This window comes from Mobula hypostoma, chromosome 10, assembly GCF_963921235.1.
Source record: "Mobula hypostoma chromosome 10, sMobHyp1.1, whole genome shotgun sequence".
NCBI classification, from domain to species: domain Eukaryota; kingdom Metazoa; phylum Chordata; class Chondrichthyes; order Myliobatiformes; family Myliobatidae; genus Mobula; species Mobula hypostoma.
The window spans coordinates 105,255,257-105,278,414 of record NC_086106.1 but is presented as its reverse complement, the minus strand read 5'-3'; the positions used below and the strand labels follow the sequence as shown (position 1 = coordinate 105,278,414).

The 23,158-nt window shown below is 40.0% G+C and overlaps 1 protein-coding gene across 2 annotated transcripts in view; it reads left to right on the top strand.

Annotated features, from left to right (window-relative positions):
* The window catches only part of LOC134353389 (actin-binding protein WASF3-like), an 83,419-nt gene that overhangs the window by 52,122 nt on the left and 8,139 nt on the right, over positions 1–23,158 (top strand). For both annotated transcript variants that reach the window (XM_063061416.1, XM_063061415.1), the window contains 4 exons: positions 2,721–2,855; positions 9,110–9,263; positions 11,031–11,148; positions 20,489–20,664. In XM_063061416.1, coding sequence (XP_062917486.1) covers positions 2,721–2,855; positions 9,110–9,263; positions 11,031–11,148; positions 20,489–20,664 — 583 coding nt within the window. The remainder of the gene's footprint in view (positions 1–2,720; positions 2,856–9,109; positions 9,264–11,030; positions 11,149–20,488; positions 20,665–23,158) is intronic.

Below are 23,158 nucleotides of genomic sequence, written 5' to 3'. Positions count from 1 at the left end.
CTGTATTCCCAGGCTCTGCCACACTTAGTGCTCTACCATTCACTACCCTGGTTGGTCCTACTGATGTGCAAAATCTCTCACTTGTCTGCATTAAATTCCATCTGCCATTTTTCTGCCCATTTTTCCAGCTGGTGTAGATCCCTCTGCAAGCCACGATGGCCTTCCTCACTGTCGACTACACCCTCAGTCTTGGTGTTGTCCACAAATTTGCTGATCCAGTTAACCACTGTTATCATCCAGACCATTGACATTGGTGACAAACAACAAAGGACCCAGCACTGATCCTGGGGCACTCCACCAATCACAGGCCTCCAGTCAGAGAGGTAACCCTCTACAAACACTATGTGGCTTCTCCCACAAAACCAATGTCTAATCCAATTCGCTACCTCATCCTGAATGCCGAGTGACTGAATCTTTTTGACTAGCCTCCCATGCGGGACTTTTATCAAATGCCTTACTAAAATCCATGTAGACAACATCCACTGTCTTGCCGTCATCCACTTTCCTAGTAAGTTCCTCAAAAAACTCGATAAGATTGGTTAGATATGACCTTCCATGCACAAACCATGCTGACTATCCTTAAACAGTCTATGTCCATTCAAATACTTGTATATTCATTCCCTTAGAATACCTTCCAATAACTTTCCCACAACTGAGTCAGACTTACTGGCAAGAACAAGATTCCCCGGATGGTATGTTGCTTCCCGGGTGCCAGGGTCTGGGATATCTTTGATCAAGTACTGAGCATTCTTAAGTGGGCAGCCAGAAGCTGTGATCCATGTGGATACCAATGACATGGGTAAGATGAGTGACGAGGTTCTGCAAAGTGAGTTCGGGTAGTTAGGTACTAAGTTGAAGGGCAGGACCTCCAGTGTTGTGATCTCAGAAATGATACCCGTGCCATGTACAAGTTAAGCCAGAACTAGAAAGATAATACAGTTGTACATGTGGCTAAGGAGTTGTTGTAGGAAGCAGGGCATAAGCCTTTTGGATCATTGGGCTCTCTTCCAGGGAAAGTGGGACTTGTACAGAAGGGAAGGTTCGCACGTGAACTGGAAGGGGACTAATATCTAGTAGGAAGGTTTGTTAATGCTACACAGTGGAGTATAAACTAGAGTTGCAGGGGTATAGAAACCAGAGTGCCAAAACAGTTAGTGGAGATGTTGTGGAGGCAGATGTTGGTAAGACCTCAGACAAGTCAGGAATCAAAAGAGGGATCATGGTGAGACTAGTGTCCTGAGCTTGCTATATTTCAATGCAAGAGGTATCATAGGAAAGGTGAATGAGCTCAGGGCATGGATCAACACCAGGAATTATGACGTTGTAGCCATTAGTGAGACTTGGTTGTGGGAGGGGTAACTCGATATTCAGGGTTTTGTTGTCTTAGACATGACAAAGTGAGAAAGATTAAAGGAGGAAGGGCGGTATTACTAGTGAGGAGTTATGGGTGGAACTGAGAAATTAAAAATGTATGAGCATGTTAATGGATTCAAGGGTTCATTCATTATCAAAGTACTGTATACAACTCTGGAATTCTTCAGTTCTCTGGGTCACCATATTATCCATTGTTGTCTTTGATGCTTTGTGATCCCATGGTCATTGACCTGAACAGATCTAAGCATGGGGTGCTACTCTTAAAAATATTCACCCTCTTTGACTGTTAAAATCACAAACCAGACAGTGAATAACAGTCATATCCTGGGTTTACCCCCCAGGTGTTATGACCGTGAACAAAATTATTGGGGAGACACTTAAGCTACTGATATAGAAGTCTTTATTCAGCATAACAAATGGGCATCATTCTGGATACACTCTTCGTAGAGACTCACAAACTAAAAGGTACATCACATTTTATAACCTTTAAAATCGAAGATAACAGTATGTGATTCAATACAATTTCAGTAGTTACAATGACATTTTGGGTTGACAAAAGGTTCATTTGAGGTACATAGTGGAAGCACAATGTAATTGATAAGACATCTCTGGAGGTCAGTATGCCTTTGGGAAAAGCTGATTAACACAAATACTCTAAAAGCTTTGATGACAGAGAGCCAGACACCCAAAATTAATGTTGTGAGGGCTGTCTCTGAGTTTGCAAATATGATAAGTACACAAAAACTATTGATTGCTGCTACTGTGACCATGTTTGATATGCTAAGTGACAACATCCGTCTGGTCTACCAACTTGCACGCTAGTCACAATGGTGCAAATAATTGAGCTATGTTGCCTGCTTTGATGCAAGCCAATTAACACAACCCCATTGTCTTAACGTTTGGCGCTTACATATGCAATCTCATAGTCTGTGGAGCAGCCTGTGCTTTTAACTTCAATTTACTGCTTGCAATTGACAAAAATCTGAAGGCTAACTGCAAGCTTCTTGAATTATTTACATTTACAATAAGAACTAAAGCCTGTTTCTGTGAATTAATATCTGCTATATTCACATAACTAATGAATTGTCCATAACAGACACATTCATAATTGCAAGAATAAAATTCAACATTAATTAGATTAATTACTTGAACTTTTAATATTTGTTACCATCAGTAATCCTTATGATTAAAAGAAATCAAAGATTTTTGTCACCTTCACTTTCTTTCTGCATGTAGGTTGAAATTAAATGGCTGTTAAATTATCTGCTTCATTAAAGTTAGAATGTTCAAAATTGACCAAGATGGCCAGTGGTTCTAATTGAAATGTTTTACTTTCTTCCTCACAGGTAGACATGCTGAAGATATATTTGGAGAGCTTTTTAATGAAGCTAACAATTTCTGTATGCGAGTTAACTGTCTCCAGGAGAGAATTGATTGCCTGGCAATTAAAGTCACCCAACTAGATTCCACTGTGGAAGAAGGTCAGTGAGCAGTGAACTTGGCGATAGAACTCGGGTGTAGGTGGAGGCAAGATTGTGCAGAGTAGAACAATCTGATGAAAAGTAACATTGCATTGTGGGGATTTAGCTGCAATGCAGTGTAGTTATGTATGTTGGGTAAGAATCACAATATCATGACATCTTGGAAGAAGGCCATTTGGCCCAATTGTACTATGTTGGCTGTTTGCAAGAGTAATTTAGTCAATCTCATTCTTTAAATCTTTTCCCAAATCTCTGCAGTCTTTTCTCCAAGTTTCAATCCAACTTCCTTTTGACATTGACATTTGAATTTTTTTTCCCCACCTCTTTCAAGCAATTAAGTTTGGATCTTGATAATTTGCTCTCTGAAAATGGGTTTACTCAAGCCTTTCATGATTTTTATGACAATCATTTGAAATTAACTTTCTCTGGCTCTCAGCCTTTTCAAGGATGGGAAGAATTTCAATCAGATAACTTGAATTTTGTTTAATGAAAGGAGAACAATCTGAGGTTTTTGGCTCTATCCAAGCAACTCATGCTGTTTTAAACATGATGTTTAAAAGATGTTTGGACAGGTATCCACATAGGAAATGCATGGACAGATACAGGGCTAATGCTGGCAAGTGGGATGGGCTCTGACAGGCATCAAGGTCAAGATGGGTAAAGTGGCCGAAAGGGCTGTGTGATTCTAAGATGGTTTATACCCTGGTCCATTTCACCAAATCTTCCCTGCAACTTCTCTATTTCCTTCATATTGTTTCCTAAGTATGTTGATTAGAATTGGATACTGGATACTAGTCATGATAAATCAATGCTTTATAGAATTTCACTTGACTTGTACTTTGTATTTATAAAACCCATGACTCTAAATACTTTGTGGAAAAGCTCTTTACTTAAGCTGTTTTGTCACCTTCAAAGAATTGTGCCCACATATATCAGATCTCTCTGTACCCGTGCAACATATTCAAAATGCTGGATGAACACACCAAGACAGGCAGCAACTATGGAAGGGAATAAACAGTCGATGCTCCGGATTGAGACCCTTCGCCAGGACCAGAAAGGAAGGGGGCAGGAGACAGAATAGGTGGGGGGAGCGGAAGGAGTACACACTGGAAAGTGATAGGTGAGACCAGGTGAGGGGGAAGATGGGAGGGTGGATGGCGGGTGAAGTAAGAAGCTGGAAAGTGATAGGTGGAAGAGGTAAAGGGATGAAGAAGAAGGAATCTAATAGGAGAGGACAGTGGACCAGGGAATAAAGGGAAGGAGGACGGGAACCTGAGGGAGGTAATGAGCAGAGTAGGGGAGAGAATGTAACCAGAGTGGGGTATGTAAAAGGAGAGATGTCGGGAGTGTATGTGTAGCCACTTGCAAATTGTGTGTTTTAAATCATATTGTCGGTCATTTCACTTCCTATTAAATTATATCTTCACATTTCTCTACATTAAATTTCACCTCCCGCGTGTCCATCTTTTCAACCAGTCTGTCTACATACTCCTGAAATAATATGCTATCCTTAATGTTTACCACACTTCTAAATTGGGTATTCGGTAAATTCTGAAATAGTGGTCTGTGCATGCAAGAAGTCATTAGAATGTATGTATGTGATAGATTACTAGTCGTGGCATTGAATCTTTGGAGAACAGCTGTTTGCGCTCTTCCAGACAGAAAACAACTGTTCACCCTAAATCTGCTTCTTAATCCTAAGCCAGTTATAAATCCACACTGCAATGGTAGCTTTTGTTCCATGGGTTTCAGCTTTGTTGACAAGTTTATTACGTGAGACCTTTTCAAGCAATTTTTGAAACACCCTGTGCATGACATCAACCATATTGTCCTTGTGGAAATTCTCTTTTTTTCCCGAAGGAAGCAATGGGATGTCTACAAAGGCTATCAAATCACACATACAGTGCAAGACTTCAAAGGGGTAGTGGGGAGCAATGGACGGGCATGATCAACATGCAGGAAAAGTCCTTTGGAGTGAGTTCAGAAAAAAAAACTTGTACAATAGTGGAAATCTGAATCTGTCTCTCCAAAAATTCTGAATCAATATAAGCTTTTTAGACTGAGGTGCTTTTTTTTTCCAGGAAGGGTATCAAAAGCATGAATAAAGACTGGTTAAAATATGGCCATGATGTGGATCAATGTTAATTTGAGGCTGGCATTCTGCAGCTGTTTTCCTTTGTGATTGTAACTCCAGCCTTGTTAATGATAATTCAAAAGATGATGCTTGGCCCAGATGTTCCTGCATTGACAATGGTACTAATGACCTTTGAGTGTCGCTGCAGATTGCAGCATCGTGTACCATGACAACGGGTGAGTCAAGGATGTCAGACACTGTGGGATTGGCTTTCATCTTTGTTTGTCAGACCCAAGGACCTGGAGGAGGTTGCTGCTGACTGTACCACGTGGCGACAACTGCATAGGGACGGGATTCATATTCTGGAGATGGAAAGAACAACCAGAAGACAGCAGAAGAGAGCCAGGAGAAATGCAGTCATGGTTGCCACCACTACCACATGTACATGTCCCACCTGCAATAGAGCTTGTGGGTCCAGGATAGGACTGTATAATCATCAAAGATCTCACCGTTAAAGGAGTGGACATCGTCATCGGATTTCGATGGACAACCGAAGAAGAAGAGATGGAGCAGCTGGCTTTCATCTGGTGACTGTGGGAATGACCCTACCCTCATCAGCTATGACTTGTGCTTTGCAATAATGAGTAATATCACTGCTGATCCCTCCATCTACCCACCTATTCCAGCCTGCAGATTAATTTGTGCCTCCACATGTGCTCCCAGGTCCCAAAGGGAATTCTGTTGGAAGGCTATTGATCCTTAGTTGAGAAGGAAAGTACACACAATTAAGCCTACAGAAGGAGGAATAAAGTGAATATTTTCACAAAAATCTAAACTTAATCCTCTCTATAGGGCTGGGGGAAATGGTTGGGAATAATTAAATCTTGTTACATAAACCTGCATTTTATATCTATATGGTTGCCAAGCCAGTTGTATACTTTTGTATGTGCTAGGGTCTGCCTTTGTGGCTTTTGACACCAGCCAGGTTTTCTTCACGTTTTTACTTTCTTCCCATTAATACAGAAGGTCTTGATTCAGAATCACAACGTAGGGCCTTTGGCTATTTGGGAATCGAGCCTGGAAAGCAGGTTAGTTTTGAGCTGGAAGTTGATTCAACCAAAACTGCTGAAGGGCTTGTGGTTGGTTTAAAGCAAAATCACAACGTTTCATTATATTTTATTGGAGGTGAGAGTGAAGGTCAGTGGAGTTTGTAGCATCATAACTGAAATTATCATTAACGTGAAATGTGTTGTGATGAGCCTAGTAGTTCTGTTTCTGTATTAAATAATGCCAGAAAATAGACAAGAACACGCCGTCAGCAAAGGTATAGGACATAATGACACTTCTGAGTTGAAACTTTCCTAAAAACTGAAAACTGAGTGTCTTGGTGGGGTGGATCAAAATTATATAAGGAGAACAGTGCAAGTGGAAACTTAAGGGTTTAGATATAACATTCTCAATCTCGGTGAGGTAATAAAAGATTTAAAGACAAAAGAATAAGCAAAACAAAGATGTGAAATTTCACTCAAAGGGCAAATAGAGGAATGCACCAAAATGGAGGAAGATAGCTGATGTCCGGCTTGGAAATGCAGGGAGCAGCGAAGAGATTTGCCAGTCTTTCTCAGAGACAAAGGAGATTGCACTGAAAAGTGGATTATAATCCAGTTAAATTTGCCTTTTATTACAATGATAGAAAATGCTAGAGATACTCAGAAGGTCAGGTAACTTTGAGCATTACAATTTCATCCAGATAACCTTTCATCAGAACTGAAAAAGTGAGAAAACAGGAGTGTTTAAGTTGCAGAAAGGAAGAGTGATGAAGAGACTGAAGGGAGTGCTTGTGATAGGGCTTTTATACAGTTGATACAAATGCTGCTTGTTGCTGCCTAATGGAGGGTGATAAATATTAGTTAATCATAACTAATCAGCTAGTCAGACCTGGATACTTTCAGAATTTTTCACTGTTTTAAATATTAAGCTTTTATAGTTTGCCTTTTATTTTTCCCTGTTTGATTTATTGTAGCCTCTTCCTTTCCTGGAATATCATTCTGGGATGAGTTCAATTCTTTGCTATGATTTTCTCTTGTCTTGTTTTCAGTTTAGAATGGCAGATAACAGATATACTTTAATATTCCCTGATTGCCTTTTAAACCTCATACATATTTTAACTTGTTTTTCTTTTTCCTCCATTTTCTTCTCATTGTTCTTGCGTGTATTAAATTATTATAACCATATAACCGTATAACAATTACAGCATGGAAACATGCCATCTCGGCCCTTCTAGTCCGTGCCGAACTCTTACTCTCACCTAGTCCCACTGACCTGCACTCAGCCCATAACCCTCCATTCCCTTCCTGTCCATATAGCTGTCCAATTTAACTTTAAACAACAACATTGAACTGCCTCAACCACTTCTGCTGGAAGCTCGTTCCACACAGCTACCATTCTCTGAGTAAAGAAGTTCCCCCTCATGTCACTCCTAAATTGTGCAATCCCATTTTACACTTTTTTTTCGTAAGTAAACATTCTACATCTCTATTCAACAACTTACAGTTAGTCAGCCTATTAACTTGGTGTTGGGAGGAATAGATATTATTGTTCCTCTCTACCTTGTTTATTTACACCATAAGACATAGGAACAGAAATAGGCCATTCAATGCATTGAATCTGCTCCACCATTCAATCATGGTCAATTTATTACCCTCTTAACCTCATTCTCTTGCCTTTTCCCCAGAACCTTGATGCCCTTACAAATCAAGAACCGTCAACCTCTGTTTTAAATATATCTGATGGCTTGGGCGCCACAGCTGTTTGTGGCAAGGAATTCCACAGGTTCACCACCCTCTAGCTAAAGAAATTCCTCCTCATCTTTGTTCTAAAGGGGCATCCTTCTATTTGAGGGTGTGCCATCTGGCTGTAGACTCCCCCACTACAGAAAACATCCTCTTCATACCCACTCTGCCTCCGCCTTTGAATGAGATCCCCCTCGTTCTTCTAAACTCAAACTAGTACAGGCCAAGAGCCATCAAACACTCCTCAAATGTTATTTAGTTCTGAAGAGGTTCTGCACTCGAATTATTAAATTGTCTTTTTTACATTGTTGCATTGCCCAGGATTTTTGTTAATCCCCAGTTATTTGTGATTCTTCTGTTTGTATTGTGGGGTGTTTGAATTTTAAAATGCATTAGAAACTCGCAACAAAAATGCCTTTTCATTTGGCGAAAGGTATTGCATGGAGGCCAGAGAGAAGAAAGATATGAGAATTGACCATTCATTCATCCCCAAACCCTCTCCGATGGAGGTTTCATAGCAAGTATGGTGTTGGGTAATTTTTAATGATCGACTTCAAGAAACGGGAAAAATATCAATTGTCTGTGTCAAAATCAGAGTCCACACACATAACGTTTTACTAAGAAGGGAGAATACTGAAAATGCTGAACAAGCCAGCCAGGATATGTAGAAAAAGAAACAGTTTACTGTTTCAACCTGAAACATTAATTTTGTTTCTCTCTTCACAGTTGCTGCCTTACCTGCTGAGTTTTTTCCCCCAGTTATTTCCTAATTTACATTTTCAGCATCTGCATATTCATACAGCACAGGATGAGGCACTCTGCCCTGTTGTATCCATGTTGACCATCAGGTACCCACCTATATGAATCCCATGTACCAGCACTTTGTCCTCAGCTTTCTAAGCCGTGACATGGCAGAACATGCATCGTGTCTACTTGACCTGCTCCTGCTTGTTTCTTATGTTCTAGATTGGGTTTCTATAGCAATGCAGTCTATTTGGAGGTCGTGCATCATTGTGAGAAGAGTGGGAGTGGGTGATGGTGGTGAGAGAGATTGAGCCTTAGTTCAGAGAAGAGGAGTTCAATAAAGGGAGAGAAATTACTATAAAGACAATTAGTGGTGACGTGGTTCTATTTGTCACTTTATGTACTGAACATCATCTTCACTGTTACTGAATCACTGCAAAATCTGATGGCACTTAACTCTCAGTGGTAATGGAATGTATTTAAGGACAAATGCCATTCAGTTAAAGCTGGTACGTAAACACAAACTTATGACAGTTCTTAAAAAAGGTTGAGGCTAGATAACTTCCTCTAAGCATTTGTTGTCGCAACATGAATAAAAGTGAATTTGTTGTCTTAGTAACCACGCATTTTGTTTTGAATTGCAGTCTCGCTGCAAGACATCAACATGAGGAAAGCATTTAAGAGTTCAACCACACAAAACCAGCAGGTGGTGTCACGGAGTACTATTCCAAACCCAGTGTTGGAAATGTTCCAGCAATGTGACAAGCCTCCACCCCTCAATATCCTGACACCGTACAGGTAATGGTTAATTAGACTTGTGGAAATTTGCTCAAATCTAGATAGTGCATCGAGAAGGATGAAGTTATCATCATAGGTGGATCCAGTTTCTCACATTGAGCTTTTTAATTTTAAAATTGGTCATTCATAAAATTTGCAACTATATAATAGAATATGTTCTCATGTCACCATATAAACAGTCCCATTAGTAATAAGTTAGCATGGCATTAACTTCCATTATGTAAGTTCAAGGATTTTGTTCTTTAAATACTAGTTCCATCCCTTATTCTGCAATGTCAAGAAAATCTCTGGTCTTTTCCTACAAAGCCTTTACAACAGCTGCACCAGACATCAGAGCATCTCTTAGCGTCCTGTCCTGGACTGTGGAATGTGCCAGACTGCAACATTTGTGAACAGAATTTGTTGCATTTCTTGTCTGACTGTCTTGGCAAACCGTGTTCCAGAATTAGATGGACGCCTGTATTGACCCCAATACAGCTGCGTCAAGGACAGCACTAGATGGTGTTGAGACCCTGTGCAAGAAGGATCTGACAGGGAGGGCCGTTCTCTTCGTTCTTGTTTGAGCATCCCAGAGAAGTGACCTTCAATCAAGTGTTCTTGACGGCCTGTTCAGTGAACTACATAACAAGGTCCACCTTTAACTTTCAGCCTTGAGGTCATCTAGTCCAGACCACTGTCTGAAGGACTTGTAGTGAAAAGTGTTACTTCTGTTCTACAGAAAACAATTAAATGGCACTGTGCGGCTAAAATCAATGTTCTGTACCAATGTGGACATACCTTGACCTTTTAGCACAGGTATGCAGTGACATTTAACATTTGCCTTTTGAAATCATCTAGGTGAACTTGTCAAGTTAGAGGTAACTTGGCCCGGATAGCAACAGAAACTATTTACAAACAATTTTTAAGCAAAGGCAGGAGATTTTTAGTAGCTGGGAAAAGCGGGATATTAAATGACAGCCAAATTTAGCACCGGCTTCCCATTTGAATTTACTAATTTCACACCCAGTAGCCACGCAGAAAAGAGGGATGGTATGAGAAAGACCACACCCACACTTGAAGAATGGAGTAGGAGAAAGGGAGGATAACATTGCCGTGCAAACAGTATTGGATTGAGGAAATGAGTAGCTTGGGGAGGGAGAGAAGCACGTTACAACATTACAACAGGTTATCTTGGAACTACTAAGAGTGGAAGCACTCCTGCACCTCCTAACCAAGAGAAGTGCCAGATCTCCTAACTGATCTCTTGGATCCTGCCTTCTTTAAGATGCTAAGTAAACTGAGTGCCAGTGAATCTGATCCACAGTTGTTAAAGTATCTCAGTTAGTTTCATACTACTAGAGACTATATTTCTTTATGGACCCGCCCAGCCCACCTCAACCAATCCTCTATCATTTTGAAATAGTAGTGAAGCTGTTATTTACCAAAACAATATTTCAAAAAATCTCCCTATCACCAGAAATTCAGGCAGTTCCAAAACAGAAAAATGTTGAAGAGGGATTGGACAGACCAGTGAAATCCTACCAGAGTGCTGGCGTGGAGGTTAACATCTTGGCAAGAAATGTATTAGTTTTTGTACCTACATTTGATCTGAAGAGTCATGCAATCGAATAAACAATTCATAGTCTAATAGCTCTGTGTGGTAATACTTTTGTGTTCCAGAAGATTCTGTGATGGGCTGCAGAAGTAATATCATGAGAAGTATGTTGCTAGGATATGTCATTATTCTTTTTTTTACAAGTATTCTTTTCCTTGAATTCTATATTGCAGGGATGACAGAAAAGATGGACTCAAATTTTACACAGATTCTTCCTACTTCTTCAATTTGTGGAAAGAGAAGATGCTGCAGGCTACAGAGGATAAAAGAAAGGAAAAACGACGTCAAAAGGTATTGAAAATAATTTTTAAAAATATTATCCATAACTAATGTCTTGTTTATTGTTCCATACATTTTAGTTTGAAATAACTATGAAGAGTATTCATTTGCAATTGTCACTGAACCTATAGTGTCCATTAAGCAGTACTGATCTGTAACAGATGTACAGTATTTTATAATACATTTTACAAATGCAGTACACTGATTAAACCAAAGTAGAACAAATTTGCATCCTTTCCATGTTAATTTGGAAAGGTGTAAGGGCAAATTACTGTCTTTGGTAGTAAAATGGATTATTCTAATATAGCGAGGATTTGCTGAGAAACAATGAGATTAACGATATGTTTAATTTGTGTATACCTAATTGCCAGATAGGCATTATATTGTGAACCCAGTATAAAAGACTCATAATGATTTAATTTACATCCAGAATTGAGAAATTTAGGGTCAACTCTATCATGCAGGAGTGGCGGATGTTCTTTAATAGGAGACATCTGGTGATGTTTATTGCTTGGCTCCATCATATAGATGCATTGGACAAGATTAACAGAAATAAATGAAACAATAACACCACTGTTATTGGCAGAATCTCAGATGGCGATGAAGAGGCGTATAGCAGTTAGATTAGATGGTTGAGTGATAGACAATAGACAATAGGTGCAGGAGTAGGCCATTCAGCGAGCCAGCACCACCACTCACTGTGATCATGGCTGATCATCCACAATCAGTATCCTTTTCCTGCCTTCTCCCCATATCCCTTGACTCTGCTGTCTTTAAGAGCTCTATCTAACTTTTTCTTGAAAGAATCCAGAGAATTGGCCTCCACTGCCTTCTGAGGCAGAGCATTCCACAGATCCACAACTCTCCATGTGAAAAAGTTTTTCCTCAACTCCACTCTAAATGGTCTACCCCTTAAACTGTGGCCTCTGGTTCTGGACTCCCCCAACATCGGGAACATGTTTCCTGCCTCTAGCGTGTCCAATCCCTTAATAATCTTATATGTGATGCTGTAGCAACATCAGCAGGTCCAAGGAATTGATTCTGGACTTCAGGAAAAGGGAAATTCGGAGAACGCACACCAGTCCTCATTGAGGGATCAGCAGTGGAAACGGGGAGCAGGTTCACGTTCCTGAGCACCAATATCTCTGTGGATCTACCTCAGGTCCAACACATCAATGCAATTGCAAATAAGACACGCCAGCAGTTCTACTTTATTTTGAGTTTATAGATTTGATGTGCCACCAAAGACACATACAGATTTCTACAGATATACAGTGGAAAGCATTCTCACTGGTTGCCTCACCGCCTGGAAGGGAGACTCCAATGTATGGGATCACAAGATGCTGCAGGGAGATGTAAATTCACCCAGTTCCATCATGGGCACAACCCTCCCTACATCAAGGATATCTTCAAGAGGCCGTGCCTCAGGTAGACGGCATCCATCATTAAAGACCCTCACCATCCGGGACGTTATCTTTATGTGTTACTACCATCAGGGAGGAGGTATAGGAGCCTAAAGATCCACATTCAGTGTTTTAAAAACAGCTTCTTCCCCTCTGTCGTCAGAGTTCTGATTGGTCCATGACAATACTTGTTATCCATCTTTTGTGCTACTTATTTATTTTTGTAACATTTAATGTACTGTACTGCTTCTGCAAAACAACAACAAGTTTCACAGCATATGCCAGTGAACATAAACCTGATTCCGATTCAGAACAGGATCTGCTAAAGTATTTCCTTTCGTCGTAAGATGGTGTCTAACAATGCTAGATTAAGGTCACTGCAGCAGGTGCTGGCATTTTTTCACAGAGTTTGGGAAAAAGTAGGCAAAACACAAATGGACAAACCAGATAATTAAAAGCTGTTTACACTGGATTTCAATCTATGAAGCCTGTTATTTCAGAATCTAGAAGTTAAAATATGCACTAGTCCCACTCATTGTTTCAAACTAAACCATTGATGTATTAGAATAACCCACTAAATAGCATCACTTAGTAAAATTATGGAAACTGTTCAGTATATCTCTGATTTAGCGCGTTGCTACCCCAGCTTGTCTGCCTGGACATGGCAGCTTACATCTTTCCACCTAGACACCTAGGCAGGGGAAAGATAGGAAACTGTCCAATGCAGGTTTGATCTGTTGGACCCTGCATTAAAAAAAAACATGTTTCTTTTTGCATTGCACAGTATAATAGGAAAATTTATTTTCTCCGAGACTTTTTTTCATTCAAATATATTGATTCATTAGGGTTTCATTCTGTATAAAAGGTGAACATGACATTTTTTACATTGCCAAAAGTAAAATTCACAAAGCTCTGACGGTGAAAATGAAAGTTCTATCCTTGAAAAGGATGGTCTCAAATTTACTTCAATTGGTTTAACCAATGCCATCACAGGAGTGATTGGCTTTAATGACCATGGAATAGAGAACAAGATCCACGTTAAGGGTTCCATTTTTTGAGTAAAGACCATGTATAGCAATCCAAAGGTATGGATAGGTGCTGGTGGAGGCAGAATCGGATGCAGATGTGATGTCTCTTATAATTTGCTGGCACTAACACATTCAAGGTTAGTATATGAATGTTATTTACTTATACACAGCTCTGGATATTTATATAAACAGACTTTTGTCACCTATCAAGTAAAATAAAAATAAATTTATTATTAAAGTACACATATGTTACCATATATTACCTTGAAATTCATTGTGTATTTACAAGAAAATAAAGAAATCTGATAGAATTCGTAATAAATGATACATAAACCAATTAAACCTATTAAAGCAGATTATACTAGAAGTGATAAATGTGAGCCAGTTTATTCAGCAAACACATTTTGTAATTGCATTTATTTCTCTGCAAATATAATAATTAAGATGTTACAACTAATACCCAAAAAAAGAGCATTACTTATTGAACTACAAATTTTACATGTTACACCAGTAAAAACTTTTATGTTGTTTTGTAACCATTTTCTATGTAGGTGGCAATGAGATAAACTAATGGTGAAACCACAAAAGTCATTTTAATGCAGAGTTTCTCAACAGGGGTTCCAGGAGAGATGGTGGTTAAAAAAAACCTCTCCGTGACAGGTTTCAATAGGTGCATTTAATGTAAAATTATTTTTCTTCGCAAACAGAGGAGTGCCCCAAAGAATGAATGGCAGTTAAATGTTAAAACCCCAAAGCCCCCCTTTCTCCAGCTCCCCCACCCACGCACAGGCAGCATCAAGGCAACAACCTCCCGATCCCCCACCAGCTAAAAAAGTTCCAAGCGTGCACGTTTCGTTTCTGTTGTAACTTTACCATTTAACACCGTCAATAAATTTTCGTGTTGTAAATAGCATTAATTAAAATCAATTTACAACATTTATATAATTAAATCTACTGAGCCTACCTTTAGCAAAATTAAATCGCATTTTGGCTTAGACTAGATTATGAGAACACTCAGTCCTCTTTTATTGTCATTTAGAAATGCATATATGCATTAAGAAATGATACAATATTTCTCTGGAGTGGTATCACAGAAAACAGGACAAACCAAAGACTAACACTGACAGAACCACATAATTATAACATATAGTTACAGCAGTGCAAAGCAGTACCATAATTTGATGAAGAACAAACCATGGGCGCAGTAAAAAAAGTCTCAAAGTCACCGAGTCGATCGGCTCCCGAGTCCCCGATAGCGGCAGCAAAAGGGAGAAACTCCCTGCCATAAACCTCCAGGCACCTTCAACTTGCCGATGCCTTGGAAGCAGCCGACCACCGCTGACACTGAGTCCGTCTGTCCGAAAACTTCGAGCCTCTGACCAGCCCCTCCGATACAGCCTCCTGAGCGCCATCCTCTGCCGAGTGCCTTCGACCTCTCCCCGGCCGCTGAAACAAGCAAAACCGAGGATTTCTGCTCTGGAGATTCCGGTTACCACACAGTAGCAGTGGCAGCGAAGCGGGCACTTCAGAAGTTTTCCAGATGTTCCTCCGTACTCTCACGTCTGTTTCCATCAAATCAGGATTGTGCACGGTCCCCTACTTGACAGATTACAGATATCATTCACCAGAGAGGCCGCGCGCGCTGCCATCGCGCCACCATCTTCTCCTCCAGGCTTAGACCAGTTATTTAACAGTAATTTATTATGTTTGCCTTATGAGTTTTTAATATTTATGAAAGTGAAGGAAAGTTGTTAAGACAGTTGGCTAAAAATTCATTCTCTACTCAAAAGAGCATTGACAATTATTTTTAGATTATTACATCTACAATTTACTGATCACGCTAATATACAGTGAGCTGTAGTTATAATAATTTTTACACGGGGCTTTCCTGAGACCTGAAAATTATTTCAAGGGTTCCTTCAGGGCAAAAAGGTTGAGAAAGGCTATTTTAATGTAGCCCTGGTGGGAAATAGACACGTTAAGTTGAACCTTAGTTCAATGCCCTTAAACTTATTTAATGTTGAAGTTTAACAAGAATTCACTCAAAAACGGGCAGGAGTGAAGCTAAATATCAGAGGAAGTAGATCTGGTCCATTTTAACAGCTTGCCTACTCATTTGTTAACAATTGGTTAGTGTCAGAACCAACCATTTAGAGCCTAGCTTATGATCCACCATTTAGACAAGCTAGTAGAGGTTAGAATCACCAACTGACCTGCAGTCAAGACAGTTACTGATAGTTAGAGTAGTCATAATGGATAACTGTAATTGATGAAGCAAAAATATAGTTCTATCTTTAAGAAAATTATGAATGATCACAGTTTATGAAGCCATCTTGCAAGATCTTTTGGGTACAGTGACGTCCCATGTGCAAAAGAAGCAAAAATGTGTGCATGTTCATCAGCTTGTGTGTGAAGGCAGGGGTCTCCTGAGATTTTGAATTTCTTTTAATAGATTTGATAGTTGGATTAGTTCCTTTGCCCGCTGCTGGTTGATTTTCATTGCACTTGACGGATGCAGCCAGGAGTTGTTCACTGAGCTGTAACAGGAGTACATCCAATTAACAAGCCAAATGGAAATAGACTGGGTAATTTGAGAAAGGCTTTACACAGGGGGAATGGGGTTAAGCAAAGAGCAGGGACACTAAAGTGGATCCAAGTTCTGTATAGTGAATTAGTTGTTTTTTAGAAAATGAAGGTAGTCTCATTGATATTGTCTGTTAACTGAGAAGTAATGTTTATAATAGGTAGTGATTTTTCTCAATAATCAGACAACAGAAATGGGAGATTCACATCTTGATCTTTATATAACTTAAGCTGAGCACTCCAAGCCTGTGGTTTGCCGATTTTATAACCAGAGGCTAAATTTAGATTCTTTCAAAACTTTAAATCCTGTCTTTCAGTATATACTGTGTGTGTATATGTGGGTGTATATGTATGTATATAGATGTATATAATTGCAGAAAATTGTAGTCTAATTGAAGTATTTTGTGTATCTCCATTAAATACTCAACAATATCACTATCAACAGATATCAAAGATTTTGGAACAACTTTTTTAAAAATCAGGAAATAATCATATATTCAAAGGTAAGTTTAGGTTTTAAATTGTTTGTCCCCTTCTCCACCACTTCCTCTTCTATTTGCCCATGATGCATCCAGATTGTCTGAACATACTTTCCTGCTATAAATATTCCCTCATAATTCCTGTAGCCAGTTTAGAGGTCTTCTCAAACGCTGAATCTGAAATACAACTCAATGCCTATAAATTTCAATTGGTGGCACGGTTTATTTCAGCACTGCTTTGTTGAATGAATCAACAATGGCTCGGAACTAGGCTTTTAAGTACAATTAAATGCAAGCAAGTAGTAAAATACTTTTGCTACTTATGAAGCTGGGTGACATCAGATGGCAGGTGCGACTTGGACACCAAAAGAAGAATAGGGATGGCAAAAGACACTTTTACGAGAATGAAGAGTTTACTGACCAATACTAAACTAGGCATGATAACCCGCCTCAGAGTACTGAAATGTTACGTTTATCCAGTTATATTATATGGCTCAGAATGTTGGACAATATCTAGTAACATGAGGAAACGAATTGTAGCAGCAGAGATGTGGTTTTTGAGGAAGATGCAAAGAATAAATCATGGATGAAATGAATATCTAACGAGGATGTCATGAACGGAGCAAACACAAAAAGAGAAATAATGTATGAGATCATGAAAAGGCAATGTAACTCCATTGGACATGTGTTTAGGAAAGAGGAGTTAGAACGCACGGTAATTATGGGAAAGATTGAAGGGAAGAAAGCAAGAGGAAGACAATGATGATAGAGACAGCAGCCAGAGATTGGAAATGAATACCAGTGAACTGATCCACTTGACCCGAAACAGGAGTGTGTGGGCCATGGCAGTCAAAGCTCAAACTGGGCATGGCACATGATGATGATGATGATGATGATGATGATGATGAAATGTAAGTATTGGCCATATATTGTAATTTCACTACAGAGGTTTAGGTGATCATGCTAAGGGAGTGCAGTTGAATAGTTTTGCATTACTTCTGACGATTAGCTCTTCTCTTTAGGGAAGGTTTCTGGAGGTGAGTTGCGGGATTATGACAGAAATGACAGAAGTTTTAGGGCAATGATGCTGCCTTGTTTATTGCTGGTCTTCACTGAGATTAGTTTTATTTTAGACTTGTTAGTTAGGATCATGGCTTGTCTACTGTCCATTACACAAATGTAAGATGTAGATGAATTCATGTGGCATCTGATGAAGTTAGCCTAAAAAATGTGCTGCTAGTTGAAAGGTCTGATCCCCGAAATTGTGAGCCACTTCCCGTGTCTTGGCGATCATCTCTCCTGAAGGTGGATATCAGTGATGAGATTCATCATTGCTTTCAGTAAGCTAGCAGAGCTTTTGATTGGTTGAGGAAAAGTGTGCGTGAAAAGCTAGACCCCGTACCAATCAAAATACTAATGGTTTGTTGGGCAGCTGTGATCTCTGCCACCCTGTATACTTCTGAGATCTGGATTACCTACAGTAGACACCCCATAACACTCAAAAGGTACTGTGATTCTGTCTCCAAAGTCCTCCAGATTCATTGGAAGACTAAACAAACCAACATCTTTCCTTTCCCAGGGCAACCTCACCAGCATTGAAGCTCATGTTCCAGTCTGTTGGCCAGATTAGACTGGCCTTGTCATTCATATGTGTGTGTATTGCTTGTCATTCATGTGCCAGACACCAGGTTATTAAACCTATTTTTCACTTCTAATCTTCGTCAATGGGAGAGATCTCAAAGATGTGCTTAAAGCTGCCTTGGAAAAAGTAAATCAAGAGAATCAGGCTGTATGACTGTTCCAAGTGGGGAAAGGGAATTTGGGATAGTATTGAAAACTTCATCAGTGTTGGAAAGATGATAGTGACATAAACCATTATAGAATTTTTAAAGCGTTTGGATGTCTACTTTATCTGCTTGAACTAACAATGTATGGAGAAGATTTGGGAAGGGAATATAATCTTAATTTCCACCTGGCTGGAGAAAATGTGTTGAAAGCCAGCCTCTTGTGCTATAAAACTCTATGACTGATTGCCAGCATTGTATCAGTGTTGTCCACCAGCCTTCATCATAACAGATTTTTGTGAATTTTAGACTTAATTTGATTCCAGAAACAGAAACATTGTGTGAAAGACTTACCTTGATTTATTTAAACTGATACTTTTCAAACACAAAGTTTAAAACTACTTTAAAATTCTTTTCAGTGATTGATGCTGTGGAGTTGTTTGAAGTGCATTCAAACATTACCCTGCCCTCCTGTGTTTTTAGTTGTAAACTGTACCCTCCTGATCTATGTATTGTTTCCACTCCGTCAATATTTCTTTGCTAGTCTCACGAGCTGAAGTGCAGTTTTATCTCCATATTTAGTTCTGGGATGTCGAGACCAATGATGAATTAGTCATACTGACTACCTGGCCAGGTCAGCTTTCCAACATAGACCAGGGATTTAACCTGAGACCCCCTTTTAAGGATTAGCTTTTCAAAGACACGCTGCTCTACTTCACATGAATGGTCCCTAGATTGTGGCTGATTCTTCCCAAACTGAAATTGGTTTGCTTATCCAAAAAGTAATACAAATGTATTTATCAATTCCATTGTAACTGTACAGAGAAGAAGGGCTGTAATATTGAAGAATATACTCAGTGACTGCTTTATAAGGTATACCTGTACACCTGCTCATTAATGCAAATATCAAATCAGCAAATAATATGGCAGCAACGCAATACATAAAAAAGGTAGACTTGATTAAGAGGTTCATTCGTTGTTCAGACCGAATAGCCGAAAGGGGAAGAGATGTGATCAAAGTGACTTGACAGTGAATGATTGTTGGTGCCAGAGAGGGTGGTTTGAGTGTTTCAGAAACTGCTGATCTCTGGGATTTTCATACGGAAGTCCCTAGAGTTTACAGAGAATGGTGAAAAAAACAAAAACACCTTGTAAGTGGCCATTCTTGTTAATGAGTGGCCTTTTTAATGAGAGAGGTGAGAGGGGAATGGCCAGACTGGTTCAAGCTGACAGGAGAGCAGCAGTAACTCAAATAATCATGCATTACAACAGCATCTCTGAGCACACAACACATTGGCTACAGCAGCAGAAAACCATGAACATACTCTCAGTGGCACTTTATAGTTACAGGAGGTACCTAATAAAGTGGCCACTGAGTGTTTATTCAATCCTTGGAGGCTGTGCATGGAGTGACGCAGGAATCGCAGTATGGAGAAACTTGCTGGTCTTTGAAAAGTGTTTTTTGATCTGTATATGCAAGTGACTAATGTCAGAGTAGCTGTTAATTTGAGAGTATTTATCGTAAATCAGGAATAGTAAGACTGGAAATGATCCTCAGTGGAATGTTACTTACTGCAAACAACTGGCAGACTATTCAGTCTTGTCTGTGCATGGGAAAAATTGACCAACGAGAGATGTTAGTACAATGAATGTGCAGTGAGAGCAAAAATAAACCTGAATGGAGAAGAAAATCGACCTTCACAAGAGGCTGCTGCCAGAGTCAATTCTTCAGAGTTTTTGGTTGTTAGTATTCCTATTCAAATTCTGTCAGCCTAGCTCCACAAAGAGAAACGTTTGCCCTATGACTGTTCACTAGACACAGCAGTAATGTGCAAGTTGTCAGTTTGTAGTATCACCACCTGCAGTACAGGAGTACAGCATGCAAACTGTTATGTCGGTCTGCAATCTATGTGCAGTAGATACTGCAACGTCAAACACACTTTTACCAGAATTAATCACTGTTTGTTGCAAATGGGATAAAGAATGTGTGTCAAATTCTTTATGAACCTATGTTCTGGCCGTGCAAGAATTTCTGAAACATTTCTTCTCCGCTTCTCCTCCCCTCTCCCTTTTAGGAACAGAAACTGGTGGAAGATGCCACTCGCGAGGTGAAGAAAGTCCGCAAAGCAAGGACCAGGCGGCCAGAGTGGGACGTGATGGGACGTGATAAAGAATTTAGAGCTGACCACCGGTTCTGTCCATCACCATACCATGCTGCATCTTCTGAAGGATCAGTGTCACCAGACACCAGGTACAGTTTACCAAAGCACAACACGGACCCTGTTGTCGTTGGATTTGGTCTAATAACACTTTACAGCAATTTTCTTAACTCAGTTAACTATTTACACTGTGAGATGTGATATATCGCAATATTATTGTCCAGTAAATATTTACTATGTTTACTTTCATCAGCAATTTTGTTAACTAGCCAATATTTTCTGAACCTAAGCCATTTATCTGAATTAGCAATAGTGATAATCCTAACCTAATCAGCTCCCATCACTCATAACTCCCAGTGTAACTTCTCCAGTGAGTAATTAATATTCCATTGACACTTATTATTTTTACAAGATTTCTGTAGCTTTTAAACTTAACTAATTATTGTTTTGGTTAACACACACAAAATGCTGGAGGAACTGTGCAGGTCTATGGAGAAGAGTCAGCAGTTGATGTTCTGGGTTTAGACTCTGCATCAGGTGTGGAAGGGAAGGTGGGTTTAGACTCTGCATTAGGTGTGGAAGGGAAGGTGGGTTTAGACTCTGCACCAGGTGTAGAAGGGACGGTGGGTTTAGACTCTGCACCAGGTGTGGAAGGGAAGGTGGGTTTAGACTCTGCACCAGGTGTGGAGGAGAAGGTGGGTTTAGACTCTGCTTCAGGTGTGGAAGGGAAGGTGGCAGAAGCCAGAGTAAGAAGGGGAGGAGTACAAGCTGGCAGGTGAGGAGGGAGGTAGGTGGGTGGGGCAAGGGGGGATGAAGTGTGAAGCTGGGATGTAATGGGAGGAAGAGATAAAGGACTGAAAAAGAAGGAATCTAATAGGAGAGGGGAGTGGACCATGGGAGAAAGGGAAGGAGGAGGGGCACTAGAGGGAGGCGACAGGTAGGTGAAGAGAAGAGAAGGTGTTAAAACAGGAACCAGAATGGGGAATGGAAAAAGGAGGAGGAGGATGGGAAGGAATTTTCAGAAGTTAGGGAAATCGATATTGGAGGCTACCCAAATGGATTGTGAGGTGTCGCTTCTCCAGCCTGAGAGTAGCCTCGTTGTGACAGTGGAGAAAGCCATGAACCAAAATGTCAGAGTAGGAATGGGAAGTGGAATTGAAGTGGGTGACCTCCGGGAAAATTCTGCCTTTTGTGGCGGACAGATCAAAAAAACCTTTTGAAGTAGAGGTACACTAAATCACTGCACTGTCTATAGTCATCTTGAGTTGCCACTTCCTGGTAATAGTTCAATAGCTTCATGTAGGCAATGGGATCACAGGTAAGCTGACAAACTAGAGACGAATCGGATTCAGAAGTAGGATTGATATCACTGGCATATATCGTGAAATTCGCTGACTTTACAGCAGCAGTACAATGAAATATATGATAAATAAAGAGGAAAAAATGAATTGCTGTAAGTATGTATTTGTCTATTAAATAGATAAGTTTAAGAATAAGTGGTGCAGAAAGTCAGAAATAAAGAAGTAGTGAGTGTTCATGAGTTCACTGTCCATTTAGAAATGGGATGGCAGAGGGGAAGAAGCTGGTCCTGGATCACTGAGTGTGTGCTGTCAGGTTTCTGTACCTCTTTCCCAATAGTAACAATGAGAAGAGGACATGTCTTGGGTGATGGGGGTCTTCAATGATGGAGGCCGCCTTCCAAGGCACCACTCCTTGAAGATGTCTTGGATACTACAGATGCTACATGATGGATCTGACTAATCTTACAAGTTTCTGCAATGTGCTTCAAGCTTGTGCAGTAGCCCTCCCTCACCCCCCCCCCCCGCCCCATGCTCAAGACTTACAAAGACAAAGGAAATTAGTGAATGGCTTTGTTGGGAAGAATGATTCCTTGCATAAACGTAGATGTATACATCCTATAGTTATGTACTGTAGCTCTCATGTCCTATGATATCTAGTTGGTGACAGCAGTAGTTAGAAATTTAAATTGTTTCCCATATAAATACATTTTTGGTAAGAAAGCTAGGTTTTATCTGGCCAGGTAGAGCTCAGACATATGACATAGGAGTAGAATTTGGCCATTCAGCCTATCAAGTCTGCTCCGCCATACCATCATGGCTGACTTATTATCTGTCTCAATCTCATTAACTTGCCTTCTCCCTGTAACCTTTGAGACCCTGACTAATCAAGAACCCATCAACCTTTGCTTTAAATACATCTAATGACTTGGCCTCCAGAGCTGTCAGTGTGAATGATTTCCACAGATTCACCACCCTCTGGCTAAAGAAATTCCTCCTTATCTGTGTTTTAAAGGAACTTCCTTGTATTCTGAGGCTGTGTCCTCTGGTCATTGATGTCCACTCTATCTGAGCCTTTCAGTATTTGACAGGTTTCAATGAGGTACCCCCTCAATCTTCTAATGGCTCTGGGTGAGTACCGGCCCAGAGCCATTAAACGCTCCTCATATATTAACCATTCTGAACCTTCTCCAATGACAGCACATTTTTTCTCAGATATAGGGCCCAAAACTGTTCACAGTACTCCAAGTGCGGTCTGACCAATGCCTTATAAAGCCTCAGCATTACA